This window comes from Bombina bombina, chromosome 5 (assembly GCF_027579735.1).
Source record: "Bombina bombina isolate aBomBom1 chromosome 5, aBomBom1.pri, whole genome shotgun sequence".
NCBI classification, from domain to species: domain Eukaryota; kingdom Metazoa; phylum Chordata; class Amphibia; order Anura; family Bombinatoridae; genus Bombina; species Bombina bombina.
Genome location: NC_069503.1, coordinates 587,537,392 through 587,558,649, shown reverse-complemented (window position 1 = coordinate 587,558,649; position 21,258 = coordinate 587,537,392). Strand labels below are relative to the sequence as shown.

Sequence of the window (21,258 nt, the reverse complement as noted above, 5' to 3'; positions counted from 1 at the left end):
TCCAATTCTATTTGCTTTGTTCTCTTGTTTACAAAATCATACCTAGAGCTAGCTGCTGACAAAGGATAGCAAGATAATAAAACTAAAAATTTGATAAAAGTCAATTTGAAAGTTGTTTAAAATTGTATGCTCTATCTGAATCATGAAAGAAGAAAAAAGATTGGGTTTCATGCCCCTTTAATTGTTGAATGATTTGTTTGAATTTAAAGGTAACAAATTCCTTATTTATGAATGTAAGGCCTTTATGTAAGATCAGTACAGTAAAATTGTGTTCTGTAAACTTATTTTCATAAAAAAAAATTATAAGGTTTAACTGTTGCTTTCAAATGAGTGATACTATTTGGCACACATTTAGCTGAGCAATGCAATGGAAACTGTAAAGGTACTATATATATATATATATATATATATATATATATATATATATATATATATATATATATATATATATATAAAATGATCATGAACTTTGCGGACAAGTGGAGTGGAAAATAACTTACACATTTTCAGAACTGAATGTACCTGTTTTTATTTTATACTTGCAAAAATACATCAGTAGAAACATTTCTTTTATTTTTTTCCAGTAATAAAGGAGTATACAGAGTTTATTAACAGTTTGTTTTTAACTTGCAAACCTTTAGACTTTAATATCTATACAAAATCAGCAGTTCTGATTTAAAATTACTGTACAAATAAGAAAAAAATCTTATTAAAGGCACAAAGAAACATCAAAAAAAAAAAAAATCAAAAACATCACAGGTCTTAGCGCAGCCAATAAAAAATGGCCTTGTAACAAAATAGAGTAAATAAACTTTATTCCCATTTCTATTTAAGTTAGCAAAAGGAACCAGATACTTACAGCTCAAACTCTTGTATAGCAAGAAGGAAAACTGTTCACTTGGGAAACTTAGTTTTGTTTTTCCTATGAACTTACAGAGATAATCACTACAAAGTTTGCAATAACCATTTCCTTTGTATACTACCCCAACTTCCGCTAATATACTGTATGTCCTCTAAGCTTTCCTTAAAATAATTTAGGAATGACAGTGCGGCAATTTGTCGCAGACGACTGCAGCATATGAAAGGAATGGTTACAAGCTGGTAGGGAGATGGTGAATGCGGAACTTTGTGAACATACTTAAAGGGACATAATACCCACATGCTAAAATCACTTGAAAGTTATACAGCATAACTAAAAAGCCGACAAGAAAATATCACCTGAATATCTCTATGTGGAAGATATTTTACCTCAAAATGTCTTCAGCTTACAAGAGTAAGTGCTCTGGTAACAGTTATACTTCAGCTACTGTCCAGCTATAAGTTGAGAAAAATAAAAAAACACCAATAGCCAATCAGCGTCAGCAGTGCTGAAGTCATGCTATGCTTTGATCTCATGAGATTTCATAGTAAACTCTGTTAAACTGAATAGGGAAATAACATAACTGTGCCTGTACATGCCAGATGTACGCTCCCTTGCAAGTCCTGGGACTAGTATCTCTTTATATTTGGGTGTGAATACTTAGGAAATTGAGGTAAAATAACTTCCTTTTTTACATAGAAATGTTCAGGTGATATTTTCTAGTCAGCTTTTTACAGCTATGCTGCATCACTTTCAAGTGTTTCAACATTTGGGTATCATGTTCTTTTAACTTGCAGTCTGAATAGTTTTTAACCAATACAAAACATTACAAATGTGGAGTCCACAATAGTGGTAGCAAATATACTTATTTTGTATGGGAAATGATGCTGTTGATAGGCACTTACAATCTGCTTATTTTATTTTTCGCCACCAAAACAAACGTGTGACCTATAACTTAATGAATGTGACTGCTGATGCATATGATAAAGTGTCGTTCAAAAAGAGAGCTCTTACAGGAAATGCCTACAACCAAAATTGTATATTGTCAACAGTAAATGTAGGAATGAGAAGACTTTAAGGTCCAGATGTTCTATGAAAGATCAAGGCTTGACACTGCCAAGAAAACGCAACCAAAGAGAGAAAAAAAAAAGCGATAGATGACAAACCAGATGAGACTAAGAAGAAAAAATGTTTCCCACAAAAACCTTTGAAAGACAAAGCAAAAAACTCACCCTCTGGAATGCAGACTATTCACAACTTTATCAGGAGTATGTTTACAGATTTCCAATGTAATGCAGGATAAAAATACTTCAGTTAGTATCTTTATTAAAGTTTGCTTAGTGTCCCTGGTGTGTGCTTAGCCCATACAAAACACTTAAAGTGAATGTAAAGTTTCATCAAGTAGTGCCCGGTTTTTAAAAATACTATTAAAAACAGGGGCACTTTCATTGATGAAACTTTACATTGCACCATATTTGTAGAAATACCTCTTCATCTTGAAAGCCGCTCCAGCGCTTCGCCAGCCCGTCGCAAGCCTCTTCCTATGTCAGAAATGACGATTCCGGCCTTCCTCCAATCACGGCGTTGCTTTAGGCAATGCTTCCCCGGGGGGAAGCCGTGATTGGAGGATGCCGGAATCGGCATTGCTTACATAGGAAGAGGCTTTCGACGAGCTGCCGAAACGCTGGATCGGCTATCAAGACGAAGAGGTAAGTATTTCTACAAAATATGGTGCAATGTAAAGTTTCATCAATGAAAGTGCCCCTCTTTTTAATAGTATTTTTAAAAACCGGCAATACTTGATAAAACTTTACATTCACTTTAAGATGTTGAGAGATGTTTTTTGAAATTATAAGTTTTATATCAAATTTTTTGTTTTACGGTTTGCAAAAAATAAATAAATCCTGTTTTCCATTCAGAACAAGGGGCCGATTCTGTTTTTGTTGTTACAGAATACAAACACAAGATTAAATAAATGCTTTTAGTAAAGTGTGTACATGCTACCTGGGGAAACTATCTATTTTATCCCCATTTTACAATCAGAAGCCTTCAAACATTACAACTTAATCAGGAAAAAAAATTGGTCTATTGTAAGCAATTTCATATACCTTTCCATGTTTTGTAGAAGAAAAGTAGGCATTAAAAAGGGACAGTAAAATCAAAATTAAACGTTGATGATTGAGATAGAGTATGCCATTTTAAACAATTTTCCAGTTTTCTTTGGTTATCAAACTTGCTTCATTCTCTTGGTATCTTATTGAAGAAAAAAATTTGGTAGGCTCATAAGAGCTCAGGAGTGTGCACATTTGGCAGCAGTGTTTTGCAACATTGTTTAGAGTACTAAAGACACATGCACACTCCTGAGCTCTTATGAGCCTACCTGGTTTTTCTCTTCAATAAAAGATGCCAAGAGAACAAAGCAAATTTGACAGAAGTAAATTGGAAAGTTATTTAAAATTGCATGCTCTATCTGAATCATGAAAGTTTAATTTTGACTTTACTGTTCCTTTAAAAATGTAAATCAGATATTTAAGCTAATATTGAAAATAATCTGAGCTGTATACCAAGATGTTAAACCAAAATTACTTTACCAAGCCTGCATTTTGTTAACAGAAAAAAAAAAAATCATAAAATGTATTTTGTTGAATAGAAAAATAACTTTACAAATAAAATGTTAATAAAAAAATCCAGTTTCTGGCAATATTAAACATCCTTTTTTACATCAAATATTAGGTATTTCTGCTATCTACAATGTAATTATAAAAGAACTCAATTTGATTCTTTTGATATTTAAAGGGACAGTCTAGTCAAAATTAAACTTTCATGATTCAGATAGGGCATGTCATTTTAAACAACTTTCCAATTTACTTCTATTATCTAATTTGCTAAATTTTTTAGATATCCTTTGTTGAAGAAATAGCAATACACATGCGTGAGCCAATCAAACGAGGCCTCTATGTGCAGCAACCAATAAGCAGCTGAGCATATCTAGATATGCTTTTCAGCAAGTGATATCAAGAGAATGAAGCAAATTAGATAATAGAAGTAATTTAGAAAGTTGTTTAAAATTACATGCACTTTCTAAGTCACGAAAGAAAAAAAAAAAAAACAACGTGGGTTTGATGTCCCTTTAAGAGTTTTGTATATATAAATACCATAAACCCCCTGCTGTGGCATTTAAGTAAAGACCATAGCATAAAGACACAGTCAATTTGTCTTTGTCAGCAAATTATTTGCTCTGCTATCTGCAGTTGGAACGTTCAATAAATACTGCTGTGCATTCTTAAGTTAATTAGGACCATTTTGTGAAATATGTTACCTAAATGAATACAAAAGGTAAACAAAAACACAATTAACATAAAATGGTTCTGACCAGACTATCATGGGCGAAGGTGTGAAATATGGATATTATCCAAATGCAAATACTTTGAATGCAATCACCACATATTTTAGCTTCTAAACAATTTAACACCTCAAACCTTCAGTCTCACTAAAAGCAGTTGTTGACATAAAAGGCTGTTATGCCTAACAATTGAGGCTAGTTAGGTAAGAGTGGATCCATGAAAGGCACTTTATAAGCACTTTTATAACATCCTTTTTTCTTTAAACTACTAAAACGGAAAGATCTTTCCCATAGGATGTCCTATACCAACATTTAAACATAAATAAGTACATTTACAAGACTTCCCAGAGCACAAAATACTAGTTTTTTTGTGTATGCTCCACATCATTATACATTATAATAATTAAGCTCTGTAAAATTAAGCCAAAATAGTGCAGTTTTTTTTTTATCTTAGCTTATCTAGATGTTGAAAGCTTAGCTTCCAATATAGTTATCAGTTATGCTACAGTCTTTACGGACACAGGGCAAGTTAACATAGTGACCTATATATTTTTGCACGCTGCAGGTAACTTCCTCAAAAATATTGTTACTGGAAGAGGGTCTCAATAGTTAAACAACTCATATTGCAACACTTTTCACACCAAAATATAATGGTGCAAATTATGCATTTATTGGGTCAGACAAAGAAAAAAAAAATTTTCTAACACTATAAATTTTACACAGGGACAAAAAAGTATGAAATCTGAAACATGTTCAGCTGATCTATTATATGGCTCCAGAGATGGCTAGTTTGGCACAGGTTCCACGGACATTCAGTATGCAAATGTTGCAACTATAGTAATGTCACCTCATACATCAAATAACTTTATCAAGTTTTCTTTAACATGCTCAGAAAACAGCCTTTCTAATTGTTTTATCATTTATAAATGTGGATTGCAGCTTGGGATTTGTATACACTATACTAAAAACATGGTGCCTTTATGTCATTTGTATGATCTTAACACCATAACACTTGCTAGCTTGAGAACTGTTGCAATATTTCAGTGAGATCTTGATTTTTTTTATTCATTATATTTTACTCAAGAATTTCTGTCAAAGTTTTTGGCCAATTCCATAAAAAAAAAAAAAAAAAAAAAAAAATTGTCTACCTCTGGCCAATGCATTGCGAAACTGATTAGCGAACCTAAGAAAACCCATTACAGCGTGACTTAATAGCACAACATGTTTTGAGGGACTAAACCAAAATAAACCTAAAAACGTACATGTGTACAGACCTTGTTCATATGTAAGATTAACATGGCACTGCTGAATCGTATTCATTTTGCCATGACAACCAGCGGCTCTCTTATCAGCATGTTGACATTTGGCTACTGGTTTATCAAGAGGCTTAAAGTTCCAATAAAAAAAAATCCTTTAATCTCTAACACAGTCATTAAGTCCCAGCTTCTAGAGCTTAGTAGATAAAATCTCCAGGTATTTCTTGCAATATGGGCTCCTCAAACTTAAAGCGTTTGGTAATGGCCGTAGATTCAGTCTGTTTCTCCATTTCAGTTTGTCTGCACTGTCCCAAAGTATAAGAAGCCATTACAATCAGCTCCTCAGTCACAGTCTGTTCCTCTAGCCCTTGCTGGGTTGTGCTGGCTTCAGCAGAATGATCAGGGTTAAAGTCCTCCTCCTCTTCTTGGATTGCAGAGTTGTTTTCCTGTGCTGCATTCATAGCGCTACCAAATGGGTCTGGAAGGTCACCATGAGCTAACCAAGGATGCTGAAGACATTCCTCTGCTGTTGCTCGGCCTCTGACAAACAAAGGAAATGAGCTATTAGTTAAGTATTTAATTGTATAGATTATTTTTGGGGGGGGGGGGGGGGTGTTGGGGGAAATCAGAGTTTTTGCAAAAAACCCCACAAAACTATACAGTGCTGTAAGATTTGCTGTATTCTTGTCATGTACCTCTCTCCTCTAGGGACAGGACTACCTAATTTGTAAAGGAACTGAAAGAGACTTGCATCCCTGAATCATAAAAATGTGATACTGCAGGGTATCGACTACTTTGGGCTCGATTTTTCAATCAAGGGCAGAGAGGGGCGTAGATATTTGCCCCTGTCCGCCCCAGCTCTCATCTGACGGGCAGCAACCAGCTGCCCAAATTTAACATTACACACAAGTGCTATATTGCGCTTGCGTGCAACCCCGCCCCTGTCCACACACAGCCAATCACGTGCAGGCAGGAGCTGTCCATCTACCGGGGACATTGAAATTCTCCACCTAAGAGAAGAGGGTAGGAAAGCAGCCGCCTGATGACCGCTGCTTGATAAATACTGACTGCAGATTCTCTTGTGAGAACCTGCAGTCGAAGGTAGGAGAAGGGCTTGAAAAATAGAGTGCTTTACAAGTACTCTGCGCAGTGACTTGGCTCTGTTCACAGAGCTCATTTTTATTAATATATCTAAAATGTAGCTTCTAGTGTTTACAGCTTATGTTGTTCAGTAAATCTGAATAAGACCGCTAAGCACAGACATGCAGGTATAATTAACTCTCTATGCACCAAAGTTCTTTACGTGCCATCACAAGGTATTTGGAAAATGCAGAATACTCAGAGATATGAAACCTAATTTGCAATTTACGTCTTATCAAATTTGCTTAGTTCCCATGGTATTCTTTGTTGAAGAGATACCTAGGTAGGTTTCCCGAGCACTACATGGCAGGAAATAGTGCTGCCACCAAGTGCTTTTGCAAATGGGTAACATTCTGGCAAAACTCCTGCCATAAAGTGCTCCAGACACATTCACGCTCCTGAGAAAAAGTCACTGCTTTTCAACAAAAGATACCCAGAGAACAAAGAAATTTTAATAGAAGTAAATTGCAGACATTTGTTTCAGACGCAATTTTTATTACGAATATTCGAGGAAATTAGTTTTCCCTGAATACTTGTTCCCTGCACTATTCAGTTTTTGTTTAATTTAAAATTAAATGAAAATCTAATTTTCATTAAAAACAAATGTAAATGTTTCGAAGCTACAGGTGAAAAGTTAAACTGTAGCTACATACTTACCCTAATGCGCTCCGGAGAGCGAGCTAACCCAATCGTCTTTTGCTTAGTCATTCAGCTCCATGGACCTGCGCTAACTTTAGTGACCTAAGCCTTCTGTTAGTGGGGCCAGAGGATCGGGTTGACACACTCTCCAGAGCGCATTAAGGTAAGTATGAAGCCTTAACAATCTATTTAAAAGGAAACCAACACCGACAAATTGTGTCAGTATTTTGTAGTTTTCTTTAAACTTCATTGGTGCATTCATTCGGATATTTATTTTATGAATAACCGATTTCCAGTACGAATGTACATTTGCACAAAAACTAACTGATTCTGGTGCAAGATCTGTGCAAGTCAAGATCTGTGCAAGTCAAGATCTGTGCAAGTCAAGATCTGTGCAAGTCAAGATCTTAACGTGGTGATCTTGCACCAGAATCAACCTGGCTCCAAAAAGTGCTGAATAGCGCTTACTTCTGCATTCAGATTCTAACAAAGATCTGAACGCAACAAGTCTAATATTCAGTGCAGACTACCCCTTTAAGCCTTCATTACAAACCATCTTCTTAAAGGGCCACTAAACCCAAAATCTTTCTTTCATGATTCAGATAGAGAATATAAATTTAAACATTACAATTTACTTCTATTATTTATTTTGCTTCATTTTTTAGATATCCTTAGTTGAAGAAAAAGCAATGCACATGGTGAGCCAATCACACAAGGCTTCTATGTGCAGCAACCAATCAGCAGCTACTGAGCATATCTAGATATGCTTTCCAGCAAAGAATATCAAGAGAATAAAACAAATTAGATAAAATAAGTAAATTAGAAAGATGTTTAAAATTGCATTCTCTTTCTAAATCATGAAAGAAAAAAATGTGGGTGTCATGTCCCTTTAACTAAGATTAGATTCAAGAAGTCTTAACAGATTTAAAGGGAAAGTAAACACCTTGGAATTACAAGACATTTCAGTATAAAATAAATTATCATATTTACTGTTTTTCAATAGCCAGACTCCACCCACAATTTGCCTAATTTGGAGGAGCCACTCTAGCCTGCAGCGGACAAGGCTAGTCACAGTCATTATGTTAAAGTTGTTTGTTTTGTAGTTCTTATCTGCTAAAGCTTAATAGGGAAATATATGAAGCAGGGTTAGCCTTGATAAATCAGCAGGGCTCATTTCAAGTTCTGATAATTAGAAAATCCACCATTTTCAGAGCAAAAATTATATGAAAAGAGGGCAAATATGAATAATGAAACTATTTTGAAAAGTTGTTTTACTGCACATACCTAAACATTTTATATTAAAAACACAAGATGCTTTCTGTCCCTTTAAAGAAAGGCAGACTCAATAACACTATATTATAAGCAGATTAGATCAAATAATAAGATATACACTGGCATTAAAATGTTTGGGGTTACTTACACATTTCCTTATTTTCCATGAAAATATAAATGAAATCAGTTTGAATTGGAAATATAGTCATTGACAAAGTTAGAAATAATTAAATAATTTGAAGTGAAATAATTGCGTCCTTCAAACTTTGCTTTTGTCAAAGAATTCTCCATGTGCAGCAATTACAGCCTTGCAGACTTTTGGCATTTCTAGTTGACAATTTGTTGAGGTCATGTAAACCTCCCACAGGTTGGATTGGCTTGATGGGCACTTCTTACGTACCATATGGTCAAGCTGCTCAATAGGGTTGAGATCTGGTGACTGTGCTGGTGTCTCCATTAAAGACAGAAAACCAGCCGACTGCTTCTTCCCCAAATAGTTCTTGCATAGTCTGGAGCTGTGCTTGGGGTCACTGTCCTGTTGTAGCAGCAAAATGGCTCCAATTAAGTGTCATCCACAGGGTATGGCATTGCAAAATGTAGTGATAGTCTTCCTTATTAAAAGGTCCCTTTTACCCTGTATACATTTACCACTTTACCACCACCAAAGCACTCCAGACCATCACATTAAATCCACCATGCTTGAAAGATGGCATCTAGCACTCCTCCAGCATCTTTTCATTTGGTCTTTTTCTCACGAATGTTCTTCTTTCTGATCCGAACACCTCAAACTTAGATTTGTCAGTCCATAACAATTTTTTCCAATCTTCCACTGTCCAGTGTCTGTGTTCTTTTGCCCATCTTAATCTTTTAAGAATTGTTCAATTGGACTTTTTAAATGATAAACTTGGATTAGCAAACACAACAGCTAGCTGCTGATAATGGGTCTCTTTACACCTATGTAGTAATTGCATTAAAAAAATCAGCCGTTTCCAGCAACAATAGTCATTTACAACATTAACAATGTATATACTGTATTTCTGATCAATTTGATGTAATTTTTCGAAAACAAGGACATTTCTAAGTGACCCCAAACTTTAGAACACTAGTGTATATTCTTTAGATGTGTAGATTACAAGTGATTCCCGACAAATGTCATTCTAAGGTTATAATGAGAAAAACGTGATTAACTTATACCAGCTGAGAGTACCACATCACAGACAGTATCTGGATATTGTTTGCATTCTATGCCCTGAGTGCAGTCAAATATCAAAACATTTAAAGGGACAGTAAAGTCCAAAATAAAATTTCATGATTTAGATAGGGCATGTAATTTTAAACAACTTTCCATTTACTTTCATCATCAAATTTGCTTTTTTCTCTTGGTATTTAAAAAAATAAAAAAAAATAGGGCTACTTGGCTGATTTCTAAGACTCTGCAGTCCATCTCTTATCTCACTGTCTGGCTGTGAATAGCTAACATGTACTGTTTGTTCATGTGTGCCATATAGATAACATTGTGCTCATGCTTGTGGAGTTACCTAGGAGTCAGACCTGATTGGCTAAAATGCAAGTCTGTCAAAAGATCTGAAATAAGGTGGCAGTCTGCAGAGGCTTAGATACAAGGTAATCAGAGGTAAAAAGTGTATTAATCTAACCATGTTGGTGATGCAAAACTGGCGAGTGTGTTATAAAGGGATTATCTATGTTTTTAAACAAAAACAATTCTTGAGTAAACTGTCCCTTTAACAATATGGTAGCAGCCAGAACGATATTAATATATATATTTTTTCAATATATAAAAAAACTAATATAATAATAATAAAAATAAATCTGCTTATTTTCTCAGGCTAATCATTTTTATGAATACATCATTATGTCTAAAAGGTATTTGGGGCTCAATATCCCAGTAATAGTAAACACACACAGCATTTGTGAACAGGTGCTCACAAAAGCCAAACAACGCATACAGATGCACAATATAAAAGGTTGTAGGGAAATAGGGAACTCTGCATGTGCTGCGAGCAGCAAATCAAGCTAAAAAGAACTAAACGTTACATGTACACGTTTTGAAAATATAAGGAGATCGTTATGAAAATATAAGCAGAGAGGAAATAAAATCTACAACAGAGAAAAGTATTTGGAAAAGGAAGAGAGACTTTCTCCCAAATAACTAGACAAACTTACTCTGGTTCTCGAACTAGAAGTGCTTTGATGAAGTCAATAGCAGACTCAGATATGCCATCGAATTCATCATCTGTGTAATTGATATTCAGCTGAGAAATATTGAGGAATGTTTGCTGCTTGTCATCGCCCAAGAAGGGGGAGGTGCCTGTGAGCATTACATACGCCAAGACGCCGATACTCCTGACAAAGATACATAACAAAGCTGTCATTTCACTGAGGCAAGCACATACCACACATTAGTAAACCGAGCAGCATTCATAATTTGTTAATTGCTTTACAATGTTCAGTTTACGTTACTATTACTACCCAATAGCATGTAAAAGTCAAAGCACACAAATGTGTTGCACTCTCACCGATTTGTTTCCCCCCTTACTAATTTAAAAGGAACTACAAACTGTTAACAAAAAAACGCACATAACCTATTATAAACACTTACCACATGTCCGTTGCAGTGCTGATTGGTTCGTAATTCAGAATTTCAGGAGCTAAAAATAAAAACAATAATAATGTTAAAACAAAGTAAAATGTAATTACTTCATCTTTGGTTATATACAGTGCTAATGTTACAGTAAAATAAAACATTCTCCATTATACACATGAAACCGCAGCAATTAAACATTGTGCATGGAAAAAAGAAATGGCTGTTTGTGCACAATTCTTAGGGACAGATTGCTCACTGGCCGATTATAACAAGGTTTTATTTACAGCAAGAACAACAGTTTTTCAATTTAGATACAACAAAACAGACTTTAAATCATTTTTAATTCATAAAGTTAAAGGGACATGAAACCCACATTTTTTTCTTTCTCATTCAGATAGAGAAAGTGATTTTAAACAGCTTTTTATGTTACTTCTATTATCCAATTTGTTTTGTACTCTTGGTATTCTGAAAATGATATCTAGATAAGCTCAGGAGCTGCTGATTGGTGGCTGCACTTATATGCCCTCATGTTATTGGCTCACCCAATGCATTAACTAGCTCCTAGAAATGTATTGTTGCTTCATCAATAATTTATACCAAGAGAATGAAGCAAATTTGATAATAGAAGTAAATTGGGAAGTTGTTTAAAAATGTATTCTCTCTAAAAATAATGAAATAATTTTTGGGGGGTTTCATGTCCCTTTAAAAGGTACAACGCAGTGGGAAAAAAAAAAAAAAAAAAGTAAAATATTTTTTTGCAAGAAAAAAAAACAGCTGAAGTTAAAACTCCCTAAAATCAAAAAGCATACACATCCAATCCCTTCTACTAATAATGCTAACGGGAGCAAAACGACCGATACCCAAAAAATGGAAGTCAGCCGATGTCCCCACGATTCCGGAGTGGCGCTCCTCGGTGACTGACTTGCTTACCCTAGAAAAACTGCACTTCCTTAAAACAAACCAAATGGAGATCTATGAAATGATGCAAGCGCAGTGGAAGGGCACTCCGATTTGAATGAGGAGTTCTGCAGCACCCATGTGCAAGACCCTTCGAATCTTTACCCCAACACAGGTAGTTACTGCCCATCTGAATAAGTTTTAATTTTATTTTTTTCCCCTCCCCTTCTCTCGCTTAACCTCTTTAGCCCTTTTCCAGCTTATTTTCTCACTTTCTTATTACTACAGAACTCTTTTTGAAAAACAAGTTAATTATAATAATAATACCAATGGACCTCGAGGTACCAAGAATCCTTCTTACTATATTGTTGCACTTTTATTTGAAAAAAAAAAAAACTTAAAATTTCAAGCTCTGAGAAGAAATGCTGGCAATGAACAGCTTTGGACTTTGATGAAAATATGTCTTATCAATTTAAAATATATTGCCAAATGTATTTCTTTATTTGTTAATGTTACTTATATTTGATCAATAAAGCTTGCTTTGAAAAAAAAAAAAAAAAAAAAAAAAAAAACAGCTGAAGATAAAGCTATTAGAAAGTTCATCTATATGTCCAATTGGACCCTAGGGACTGATTGTTCACTGGCTGATAAACAGATCAACCACTGCATCATTACTGGTGTACGGTGCCACAACTCACCTGCAAAAAAACATAATTTATGCTTACCTGATAAATTTATTTCTCTTGTAGTGTATCCAGTCCACGGATCATCCATTACTTGTGGGATATATTCCCTTCCCAACAGGAAGTTGCAAGAGGATCACCCACAGCAGAGCTGCTATATAGCTCCTCCCCTCACATGCCATATCCAGTCATTCGACCGAAACAAAACAAGAAAGGAGAAACCATAGGGTGCAGTGGTGACTGGAGTTTTAATTAAAATTTAGATCTGCCTTAAAAAGACAGGGCGGGCCGTGGACTGGATACACTACAAGAGAAATAAATTTATCAGGTAAGCATAAATTATGTTTTCTAGTGTTAAGTGTATCCAGTCCACGGATCATCCATTACTTGTGGGATACCAATACCAAAGCTAAAGTACACGGATGATGGGAGGGACAAGGCAGGAACTTAAGCGGAAGGAACCACTGCCTGTAGAACCTTTCTCCCAAAAACAGCCTCCGAAGAAGCAAAAGTGTCAAATTTGTAAAATTTTTAAAAGGTGTGAAGCGAAGACCAAGTCGCAGCCTTGCAAATCTGTTCAACAGAGGCCTCATTCTTAAAGGCCCAGGTGGAAGCCACAGCTCTAGTAGAATGAGCTGTAATTCTTTCAGGGGGCTGCTGTCCAGCAGTCTCATAGGCTAAGCGTATTATGCTACGAAGCCAAAAGGAGAGAGAGGTTGCCGAAGCTTTTTGACCTCTCCTCTGTTTAGAGTAAACGACAAACAGGGAAGAAGTATGACGAAAATCTTTAGTTGCCTGTAAATAGAACTTCAGGGCACGGACTACGTCCAGATTATGCAAAAGACGTTCCTTCTTTGAAGAAGGATTAGGGCACAATGATGGGACAACAATCTCTTGATTGATATTCCTGTTAGAAACCACCTTAGGTAAAAATCCAGGTTTGGTACGCAGAACTACCTTGTCTGAATGAAAAATCAGATAAGGAGAATCACAGTGTAAGGCAGATAACTCAGACTCTTCGAGCCGAGGAAATAGCCATCAAAAACAGAACTTTCCAAGATAAAAGCTTAATATCAATGGAATGAAGGGGTTCAAACGGAACACCTTGAAGAATGTTAAGAACCAAGTTTAAGCTCCACGGAGGAGCAACAGTTTTAAACACAGGCTTAATCCTAGCCAAAGCCTGACAAAAAGCCTGGACGTCTGGAACTTCTGCCAGACGCTTGTGCAAAAGCTATTGACAGAGCAGAAATCTGTCCCTTTAACGAACTAGCAGATAAGCCCTTTTCCAAACCCTCTTGTAGAAAGGAAAATATCCTAGGAATCCTAACTTTACTCCATGAGTAACTCTTGGATTCGCACCAATACAAGTATTTACGCCATATCTTATGGTAGATTTTTCTGGTAACAGGCTTCCGTGCCTGTATTAAGGTATCAATAACTGACTCTGAGAAGCCACGCTTTGATATGATCAAGCGTTCAATCTCCATGCAGTCAGCCTCAGAGAAATTAGATTTGGATGGTTGAAAGGAGCTTGTATTAGAAGGTCCTTCCTCAGAGGTAGAGACCATGGTGGACAGGACGACATGTCCACTAGGTCTGCATACCAGGTCCTGCGTGGCCACGCAGGCGCTATCAGAATCACCGATGCTCTCTCCTGTTTGATCTTGGCAATCAGTCGAGGCAGCAGCGGAAACGGTGGAAACACATAAGCCATGTTGAATAACCAAGGGGCTGCTAGAGCATCTATCAGCGCCGCTCCCGGGTCCCTGGACCTGGATCCGTAACAAGGAAGCTTGGCGTTCTGGCGAGACGCCATGAGATCCAGTTCTGGTTTGCCCCAACGATGAATCAGTTGAGCGAACACCTCCGGATGAAGTTCCCACTCCCCCGGATGAAAAGTTTGGCGACTTAGAAAATCCGCCTCCCAGTTCTCCACGCCTGGGATGTGGATCGCTGACAGGTGGCAAGAGTGAGACTCTGCCCAACGAATTATCTTTGAAACTTCTAACATCGCTAGGGAACTCCTGGTTCCCCCTTGATGGTTGATGTAAGCCACAGTCGTGATGTTGTCCGACTGAAATCTGATGAACCTCAGTGTTGCTAACTGAGGCCAAGCTAGAAGAGCATTGAATATTGCTCTAACTCCAGAATATTTATTGGGAGGAGTTTCTCCTCCTGAGTCCACGATCCCTGAGCCTTCAGGGAGTTCCAGACTGCACCCCAACCTAGAAGGCTGGCATCTGTTGTTACAATCGTCCAATCTGGCCTGCGAAAGGTCATGCCCTTGGACAGATGGACCCGAGAAAGCCACCAGAGAAGAGAATCTCTGGTCTCTCGATCCAGATTTATTAGAGGGGACAAATCTGAGTAATCCCCATTCCACTGACTTAGCATGCATAATTGCAGCGGTCTGAGATGCAGGCGCGCAAATGGCACTATGTCCATTGCCGCTACCATTAAGCCGATTACTTCCATGCACTGAGCCACTGACGGGCGTGGAATGGAATGAAGGACACGGCAAGCATTAAGAAGTTTTGATAACCTGGACTCAGTCAGGTAAATTTTCATCTCTACAGAATCTATAAGAGTCCCTAGGAAGGAGACTCTTGTGAGTGGTGATAGAGAACTCTTTTCCACGTTCACTTTCCACCCATGCAACCTCAGAAATGCCAGAACTATCTCTGTATGAGACTTGGCAATTTGAAAGCTTGACGCCTGTATCAGGATGTCGTCTAGATACGGAGCCACCGCTATGCCTCGCGGTCTTAGAACCGCCAGAAGTGAGCCCAGAACCTTTGTAAAGATTCTCGGGGCCGTAGCTAACCCAAAGGGAAGAGCTACAAACTGGAAATGCCTGTCTAGAAAGGCAAATCTTAGGTACCGATAATGATCTTTGTGAATCGGTATGTGAAGTTAGGCATCCTTTAAGTCCACTGTGGTCATGTACTGACCCTCTTGGATCATGGGTAGGATGGTTCGAATAGTTTCCATTTTGAATGATGGAACTCTTAAGAATTTGTTTAAGATCTTTAGGTCCAAGATTGGTCTGAAGGTTCCCTCTTTCTTGGGAACCACAAACAGATTTGAGTAAAATCCCTGCCCTTGTTCCGTCCGTGGAACAGGGTGGATCACCCCCATTACTAGGTCGTCTTGTACACAGCGTAGGAATGCCTCTTTCTTTATCTGGTTTTCTGATAACCTTGATAGATGGAATCTCCCTCGAGGAGGAGAAGCTTTGAAGTCCAGAAGATATCCCTGAGATATGATCTCCAGCGCCCAGGGATCCTGGACATCTCTTGCCCACGCCTGGGCGAAGAGAGAAAGTCTGCCCCCCACTAGATCCGTTTCCGGATAGGGGGCCGTTCCTTCATGCTGTCTTAGGGGCAGTAGTAGGTTTTCTGGCCTGCTTGCCCTTGTTCCAGGACTGGTTAGTTTTCCAGGCCTGTCTGTAACGAGCAACAGTTCCTTCCTGTTTTGGAGCGGAGGAAGTTGATGCTGCTCCTGCCTTGAAATTTCGAAAGGCACGAAAATTAGACTGTTTGACCTTTGATTTGGCCCTGTCCTGAGGAAGGGTATGACCCTTACCTCCAGTAATGTCAGCATTAATTTCTTTCAAGCCGGGCCTGAATAAGGTCTGCCCCTTGAAAGGAATATTAAGTAATTTAGAATTAGAAGTCACGTCAGCTGACCAGGATTTAAGCCATAGCGCTCTCCGCGCCTGGATGGCGAATCCGGAGTTCTTAGCCGTTAGTTTAGTTAAATGTACAATGGCATCAGAAACAAATGCATTAGCTAGCTTAAGAGCTTTAAGCTTGTCCATAATTTCATCCAATGGAGCTGTATGAATGGCCTCTTCCAGAGACTCAAACCAGAATGCCGTAGCAGCAGTGACATGCGCAATGCATGCAAGAGGCTGCAAGATAAAACCTTGTTGAACAAACATTTTCTTAAGGTAACCTAATTTTTTATCCATTGGATCCGAAAAAGCACAACTATCCTCCACCGGGATAGTGGTACGCTTAGCTAAAGTAGAAACTGCTCCCTCCACCTTAGGGACCGTCTGCCATAAGTCCTGTGTAGTGGCGTCTATTGGAAACATTTTCCTAAATATAGGAGGTGGGGAAAAGGGCACACCGGGTCTATCCCACTCCTTGCTAATAATTTCTGTAAGCCTTTTAGGTATAGGAAACACGTCAGTACACACCGGTACTGCATAGTATCTATCCAGCCTACACAATTTCTCTGGAATTGCAACTGTGTTACAGTCATTCAGAGCTGCTAAAACCTCTCCTAGCAATACCCGGAGGTTCTCAAGCTTAAATTTAAAATTCGAGATCTCTGAATCCGGTTTCCCTGGATCAGATCCGTCACCCACAGAATGAAGCTCTCCGTCCTCATGTTCTGCAAACTGTGACGCAGTATCGGACATGACTCTCACAGCACCCGCGCGCTCTGTTCTAATCCCAGAGCTATTGCGCTTGTAGCCATGTCCTGTAAAGTGATTGCTATGGGCGTCTCTGATGTACTTGGCGCCATATTAGCACGCGCCTCCTGAGCGGGAGGCGAAGGTACTGACACGTGAGGAGAGTTAGTCGGCATAACTTCCCCCTCGTTGTCTGGTGATAATTCTTTTACAGATAAAGACTGATCTTTAGTATTTAAAGTGAAATCAATACATTTAGTACACATATTTCTATGGGGCTCCACACTGGCCTTCAAACATAATGAACAAACAGATTAATCTGTGTCAGACATGTTTAAACAGACAAAAAACACTTTAAAATAAGTTTACAAGCAATATAAAAAACGCTACTGCGCCTTTAAGAAGCACAAAAACCTGTCTCAAGTTGAAATAACAATGAACCAAATCAGTTATAGCAACCAAATTTTCACAGTAAATGTATTAAGTTAGCAGAGCATTGCACCCACTTGCAAAGATGATTAACCCCTAAATACCCAAAACGGATAATAAATAGAGAAAAAAACGTTTTTAACACAGTCAAACACACTGTCACAGGTCTGCTGTGACTGATTACCTCCCTCAAAATGACTTTTGAAGTCCCTTGAGCTCTCTAGAGACGACCTGGATCATGCAGGAAGAAGCAGGAAGACTGAGTCTGAATTTTTACTGCGCAAAAAAGCGCTAAAATAGGCCCCTCCCACTCATTATTACAACAGTGGAAACCTCAGTTAACTGTTTCTATGCAGAAAATAAGTCAGCCATGTGGAAAAAAATATGCCCCAATAAGTTTTATCACCAATGTACCTCAAAAAAACGATTAAACATGCCAGCAAACGTTTTAAACATCCTTTTTTAAAGAGTATGTATCTCTATTGACAAGCCTGATACCAGTCGCTTCTACTGCATTTAAGGCTTACTACATTACTTCAGTATTAGCATTTTCTTAGTCAAATTCCATTCCTTAGAAAATTATTTTACTGCACATACATTAATAAGCCTGATACCAGTCGCTTTTGCTGCATTTAAGGCTTTACTTACATTACTTCGGTATCAGCAGTATTTTCAATTCCATTCCTTAGAAAAATATTTTACTGCACATACCTTAGTTGCAGGAGACCCCGCACGCCATTCCCTTTCTGAAGTTACCCCACTCCTCAGAATGTGTGAGAAAAGCCAGTGGATCTTAGTTACTTCTGCTAAGATCATAGAAAATGCAGGCAGATTCTTCTTCCAAATACTGCCTGAGAAAAAACAGCACACTCCGGTGCCATTTAAAAATAACAAACTTTTGATTGAAGAATTAATTAAGTATAAAACACCACACTCCTCTCACGACCTCCATCTATGTTGAGGGTTGCAAGAGAATGACTGGATATGACATGTGAGGGGAGGAGCTATATAGCAGCTCTGCTGTGGGTGATCCTCTTGCAACTTCCTGTTGGGAAGGGAATATATCCCACAAGTAATGGATGATCCGTGGACTGGATACACTTAACAAGAGAAACTAAAATTTGTTGTTTTCTGTGTTTTTTTTACATAGTACGAGAACATCCATTTTACAAAATTCTGATGCATCTAAATGAGTGTATTATAAAATGCAACAAAGAATGGTCATGGTCTCTTTAAAAAGGGACAGTAAAGTCAAAATTAAACTTTCATGATTCGGATAGGGCATGCGATTGTAAACTTTCCAGTTTACTTTTATCATCAAATTTGCTTTGTTCTCTTGGTGGTATTTTTGAAAAGCTAAACCTTGGTAGCCTCAAACTGATTTCTAAACCGCTGAAAACCGCCTCCTAGCTCAAAGCATTTTGAAAGTTTTTCACATCTAGACAGTACTAGTTTATGTGTGTCAGATAACATTGTGCTCACTCCCGTGGAGTTATTTAAGAGTCTGCACTGGTTGGCTTAACTGCATGTCTGTCAAAAGCACTGAGATAAGGGAGCAGTCTGCAGAGGCTTAGATACAAGGTAATCACAGAGGTAAAAAGTATATTAATATAAATGTGCTGGTCATGCAAAACTGGGGAATGGGTAATAAAGGGATTATCTATCTTTTTAAACAAAAATTTAAATTAAAGCTTCTCCAAACACTTTAAACAGAATTATTCCCCCCCCCTCCCTTTTCATAACAATTTTTATTACTTTTAGCCCATTTAAAAAAAAAAAAATCCTGAAACTAAACGGACACATAGGGAATTACACCTCTCGGGAGCTGAAGAGAATTGTTGGTCCTAAACGAAAACTGCCACTGAGCCAATCAGCATTGCTTGTTGCATAGGTGGGTCAGTGGACGTTTCTACTGAAGACCAGCAGTTCTCTGCAGTTACTGAGCCATACTTTACCTATGCGGTTAACAAGGGTCAGTATGCTCTTATGAATGAGAGCATTTATAAAATTGCACAAATACAGGCTCCATACTGAGTTGCTTTTTCCCCTGATACAAACTTACCTACGTATTCTGGTGTTCCTATAATTTCCCTCAGCTCTTTGTTGTTCATTATTCTGGAAATGCCAAAATCTACTATTTTTATGTCCCCAAGTGGAGAGTCGCTGGTCAGAAGAATATTTTGAGGCTGAAAAATAATACGAGGAATGAGCTTTGAGAAAAGATTACATGCTGTTATGTGAAGGTGAAAAGCCATTTCTACTAAACATCACACAACAGTACATCTGTATTCACTTCATAAAAATGCTTTACAAAAGGCAATAGCGTCAACTTGTGCGCGATTTTGCGCACAAAATTTGAAAAAATAGAACCTTTGAGTATGCAGAGATAATGAAGGCCTAAGGTAAGCTAAAATATGAACATCGTTTAACAAGCACTAACAGGCAATGTTTCACAAACTCATGCTGCATTTATGACGCTTAATGGGATAGGAAAGTCAAAATTAAAGTGAAGGTCCATTTTGATGAATTAGTGCCCGGTTTTTAATAATCCTATTAAAAACAAGGGCACTTTAATTTATCAAAATTTTAATTTTACTGTTTTCTTCAAAAACGTACCTTTTAATCCTGAATGCCACTCCAGTGATTCCCCCGGCCGTCAGAAGCCTCTGCAGACGTCAGAAATGACGAATCAGGCTTCCTCCAATCACAGCTTCCCCCCGGGGAATCGTGGCCTGATGCAACGCTGTGATTGGAGGAAGCCGGATTCGTCATTTTGGACCCGCGAAGACGGCTTGTGACGGGCAGAGGAAGTGCTGGAGCGGCTGACAGGATTAAAAGGTAAGTTTTTGAATTAAACAGTAAAATGTCAATTTTGATAAATTAAAGTGCCCTTGTTTTTAATAGGTTTATTAAAAACCGGGCACTATTCATCAAAATGGACCTTCACTTTAAACTTGCATGATTCAGATAGAGCATGTAATTTTAAGAAACTTTTAATTTCACTTCTATTTTCAAAATGTGCTTTGTTCTCTTGGTGTCCCTTGTTGAAAAAGAATACAGATATCCTACACCAGTGGGAGCTAGCTGCTGGTTGGTGCCTGCACACATGTGTTTCTTGTGATTGGCTAACTAGATGTGTTCAGCTAGCTGCCAGTAGTGTAATGATGTTCCTTCAGCAAAGGAAAACAAGATAATGAAGTAAATTTGATAACAGAAGTTAATTGGAAAGTTTATCCAAATCATGAAAGAAAATGTTGGGGTTTCCTATCCCTTTAAGGAGAAATAAACAACCAGTCTCATGGCAAATACATATATTTAAACACATTTATAACATTAAAAAACATTGCTGAGAGTGTCTTAAAGTGAAAGTAAAACTTAATCACTCTGCTATGAAAAAATCGATATAGTATTAAAATTTAATAGGATGTTCATTCATGATTTTTTATATTTTTGTATAGTACCTTTGTTTTCTTGTTTAATTTGCTCCGATTTCGCTTGGAAAAAAACAACCCGTTTTTTTTTTTTTATATATAAACAACGATCACGTTGTTTATACAGCCAATTGATTTTCTGGCCGTTTGGCGGCCGTCAATTGACGTCACAAGCTGATGCTTGATTGTGCGCATGCGCGACTAATTATATCTCCTCCTTGAAAGCGAGCGCGTCCTCGTTTTGCGTATGCGCATTAGGCGTTTCAATTGTTTGCCAA

The 21,258-nt window shown here is 37.7% G+C and overlaps 1 protein-coding gene across 1 annotated transcript in view; it reads right to left on the bottom strand.

The window, feature by feature from the left end:
* Window positions 1-503: 503 nt before the first annotated feature.
* Window positions 504-21,258, bottom strand: part of STK17A (serine/threonine kinase 17a) — an 80,456-nt gene continuing 59,701 nt past the window's right edge. Inside the window, exons 5-8 of the mRNA XM_053714547.1 lie at window positions 19,612-19,735; window positions 11,130-11,178; window positions 10,694-10,873; window positions 504-5,998 (exon numbers count right to left, since the gene is read on the bottom strand). Of these exons, the coding sequence (XP_053570522.1) occupies window positions 5,656-5,998; window positions 10,694-10,873; window positions 11,130-11,178; window positions 19,612-19,735 (696 nt within the window). The 3' untranslated portion in view covers window positions 504-5,655. The remainder of the gene's footprint in view (window positions 5,999-10,693; window positions 10,874-11,129; window positions 11,179-19,611; window positions 19,736-21,258) is intronic.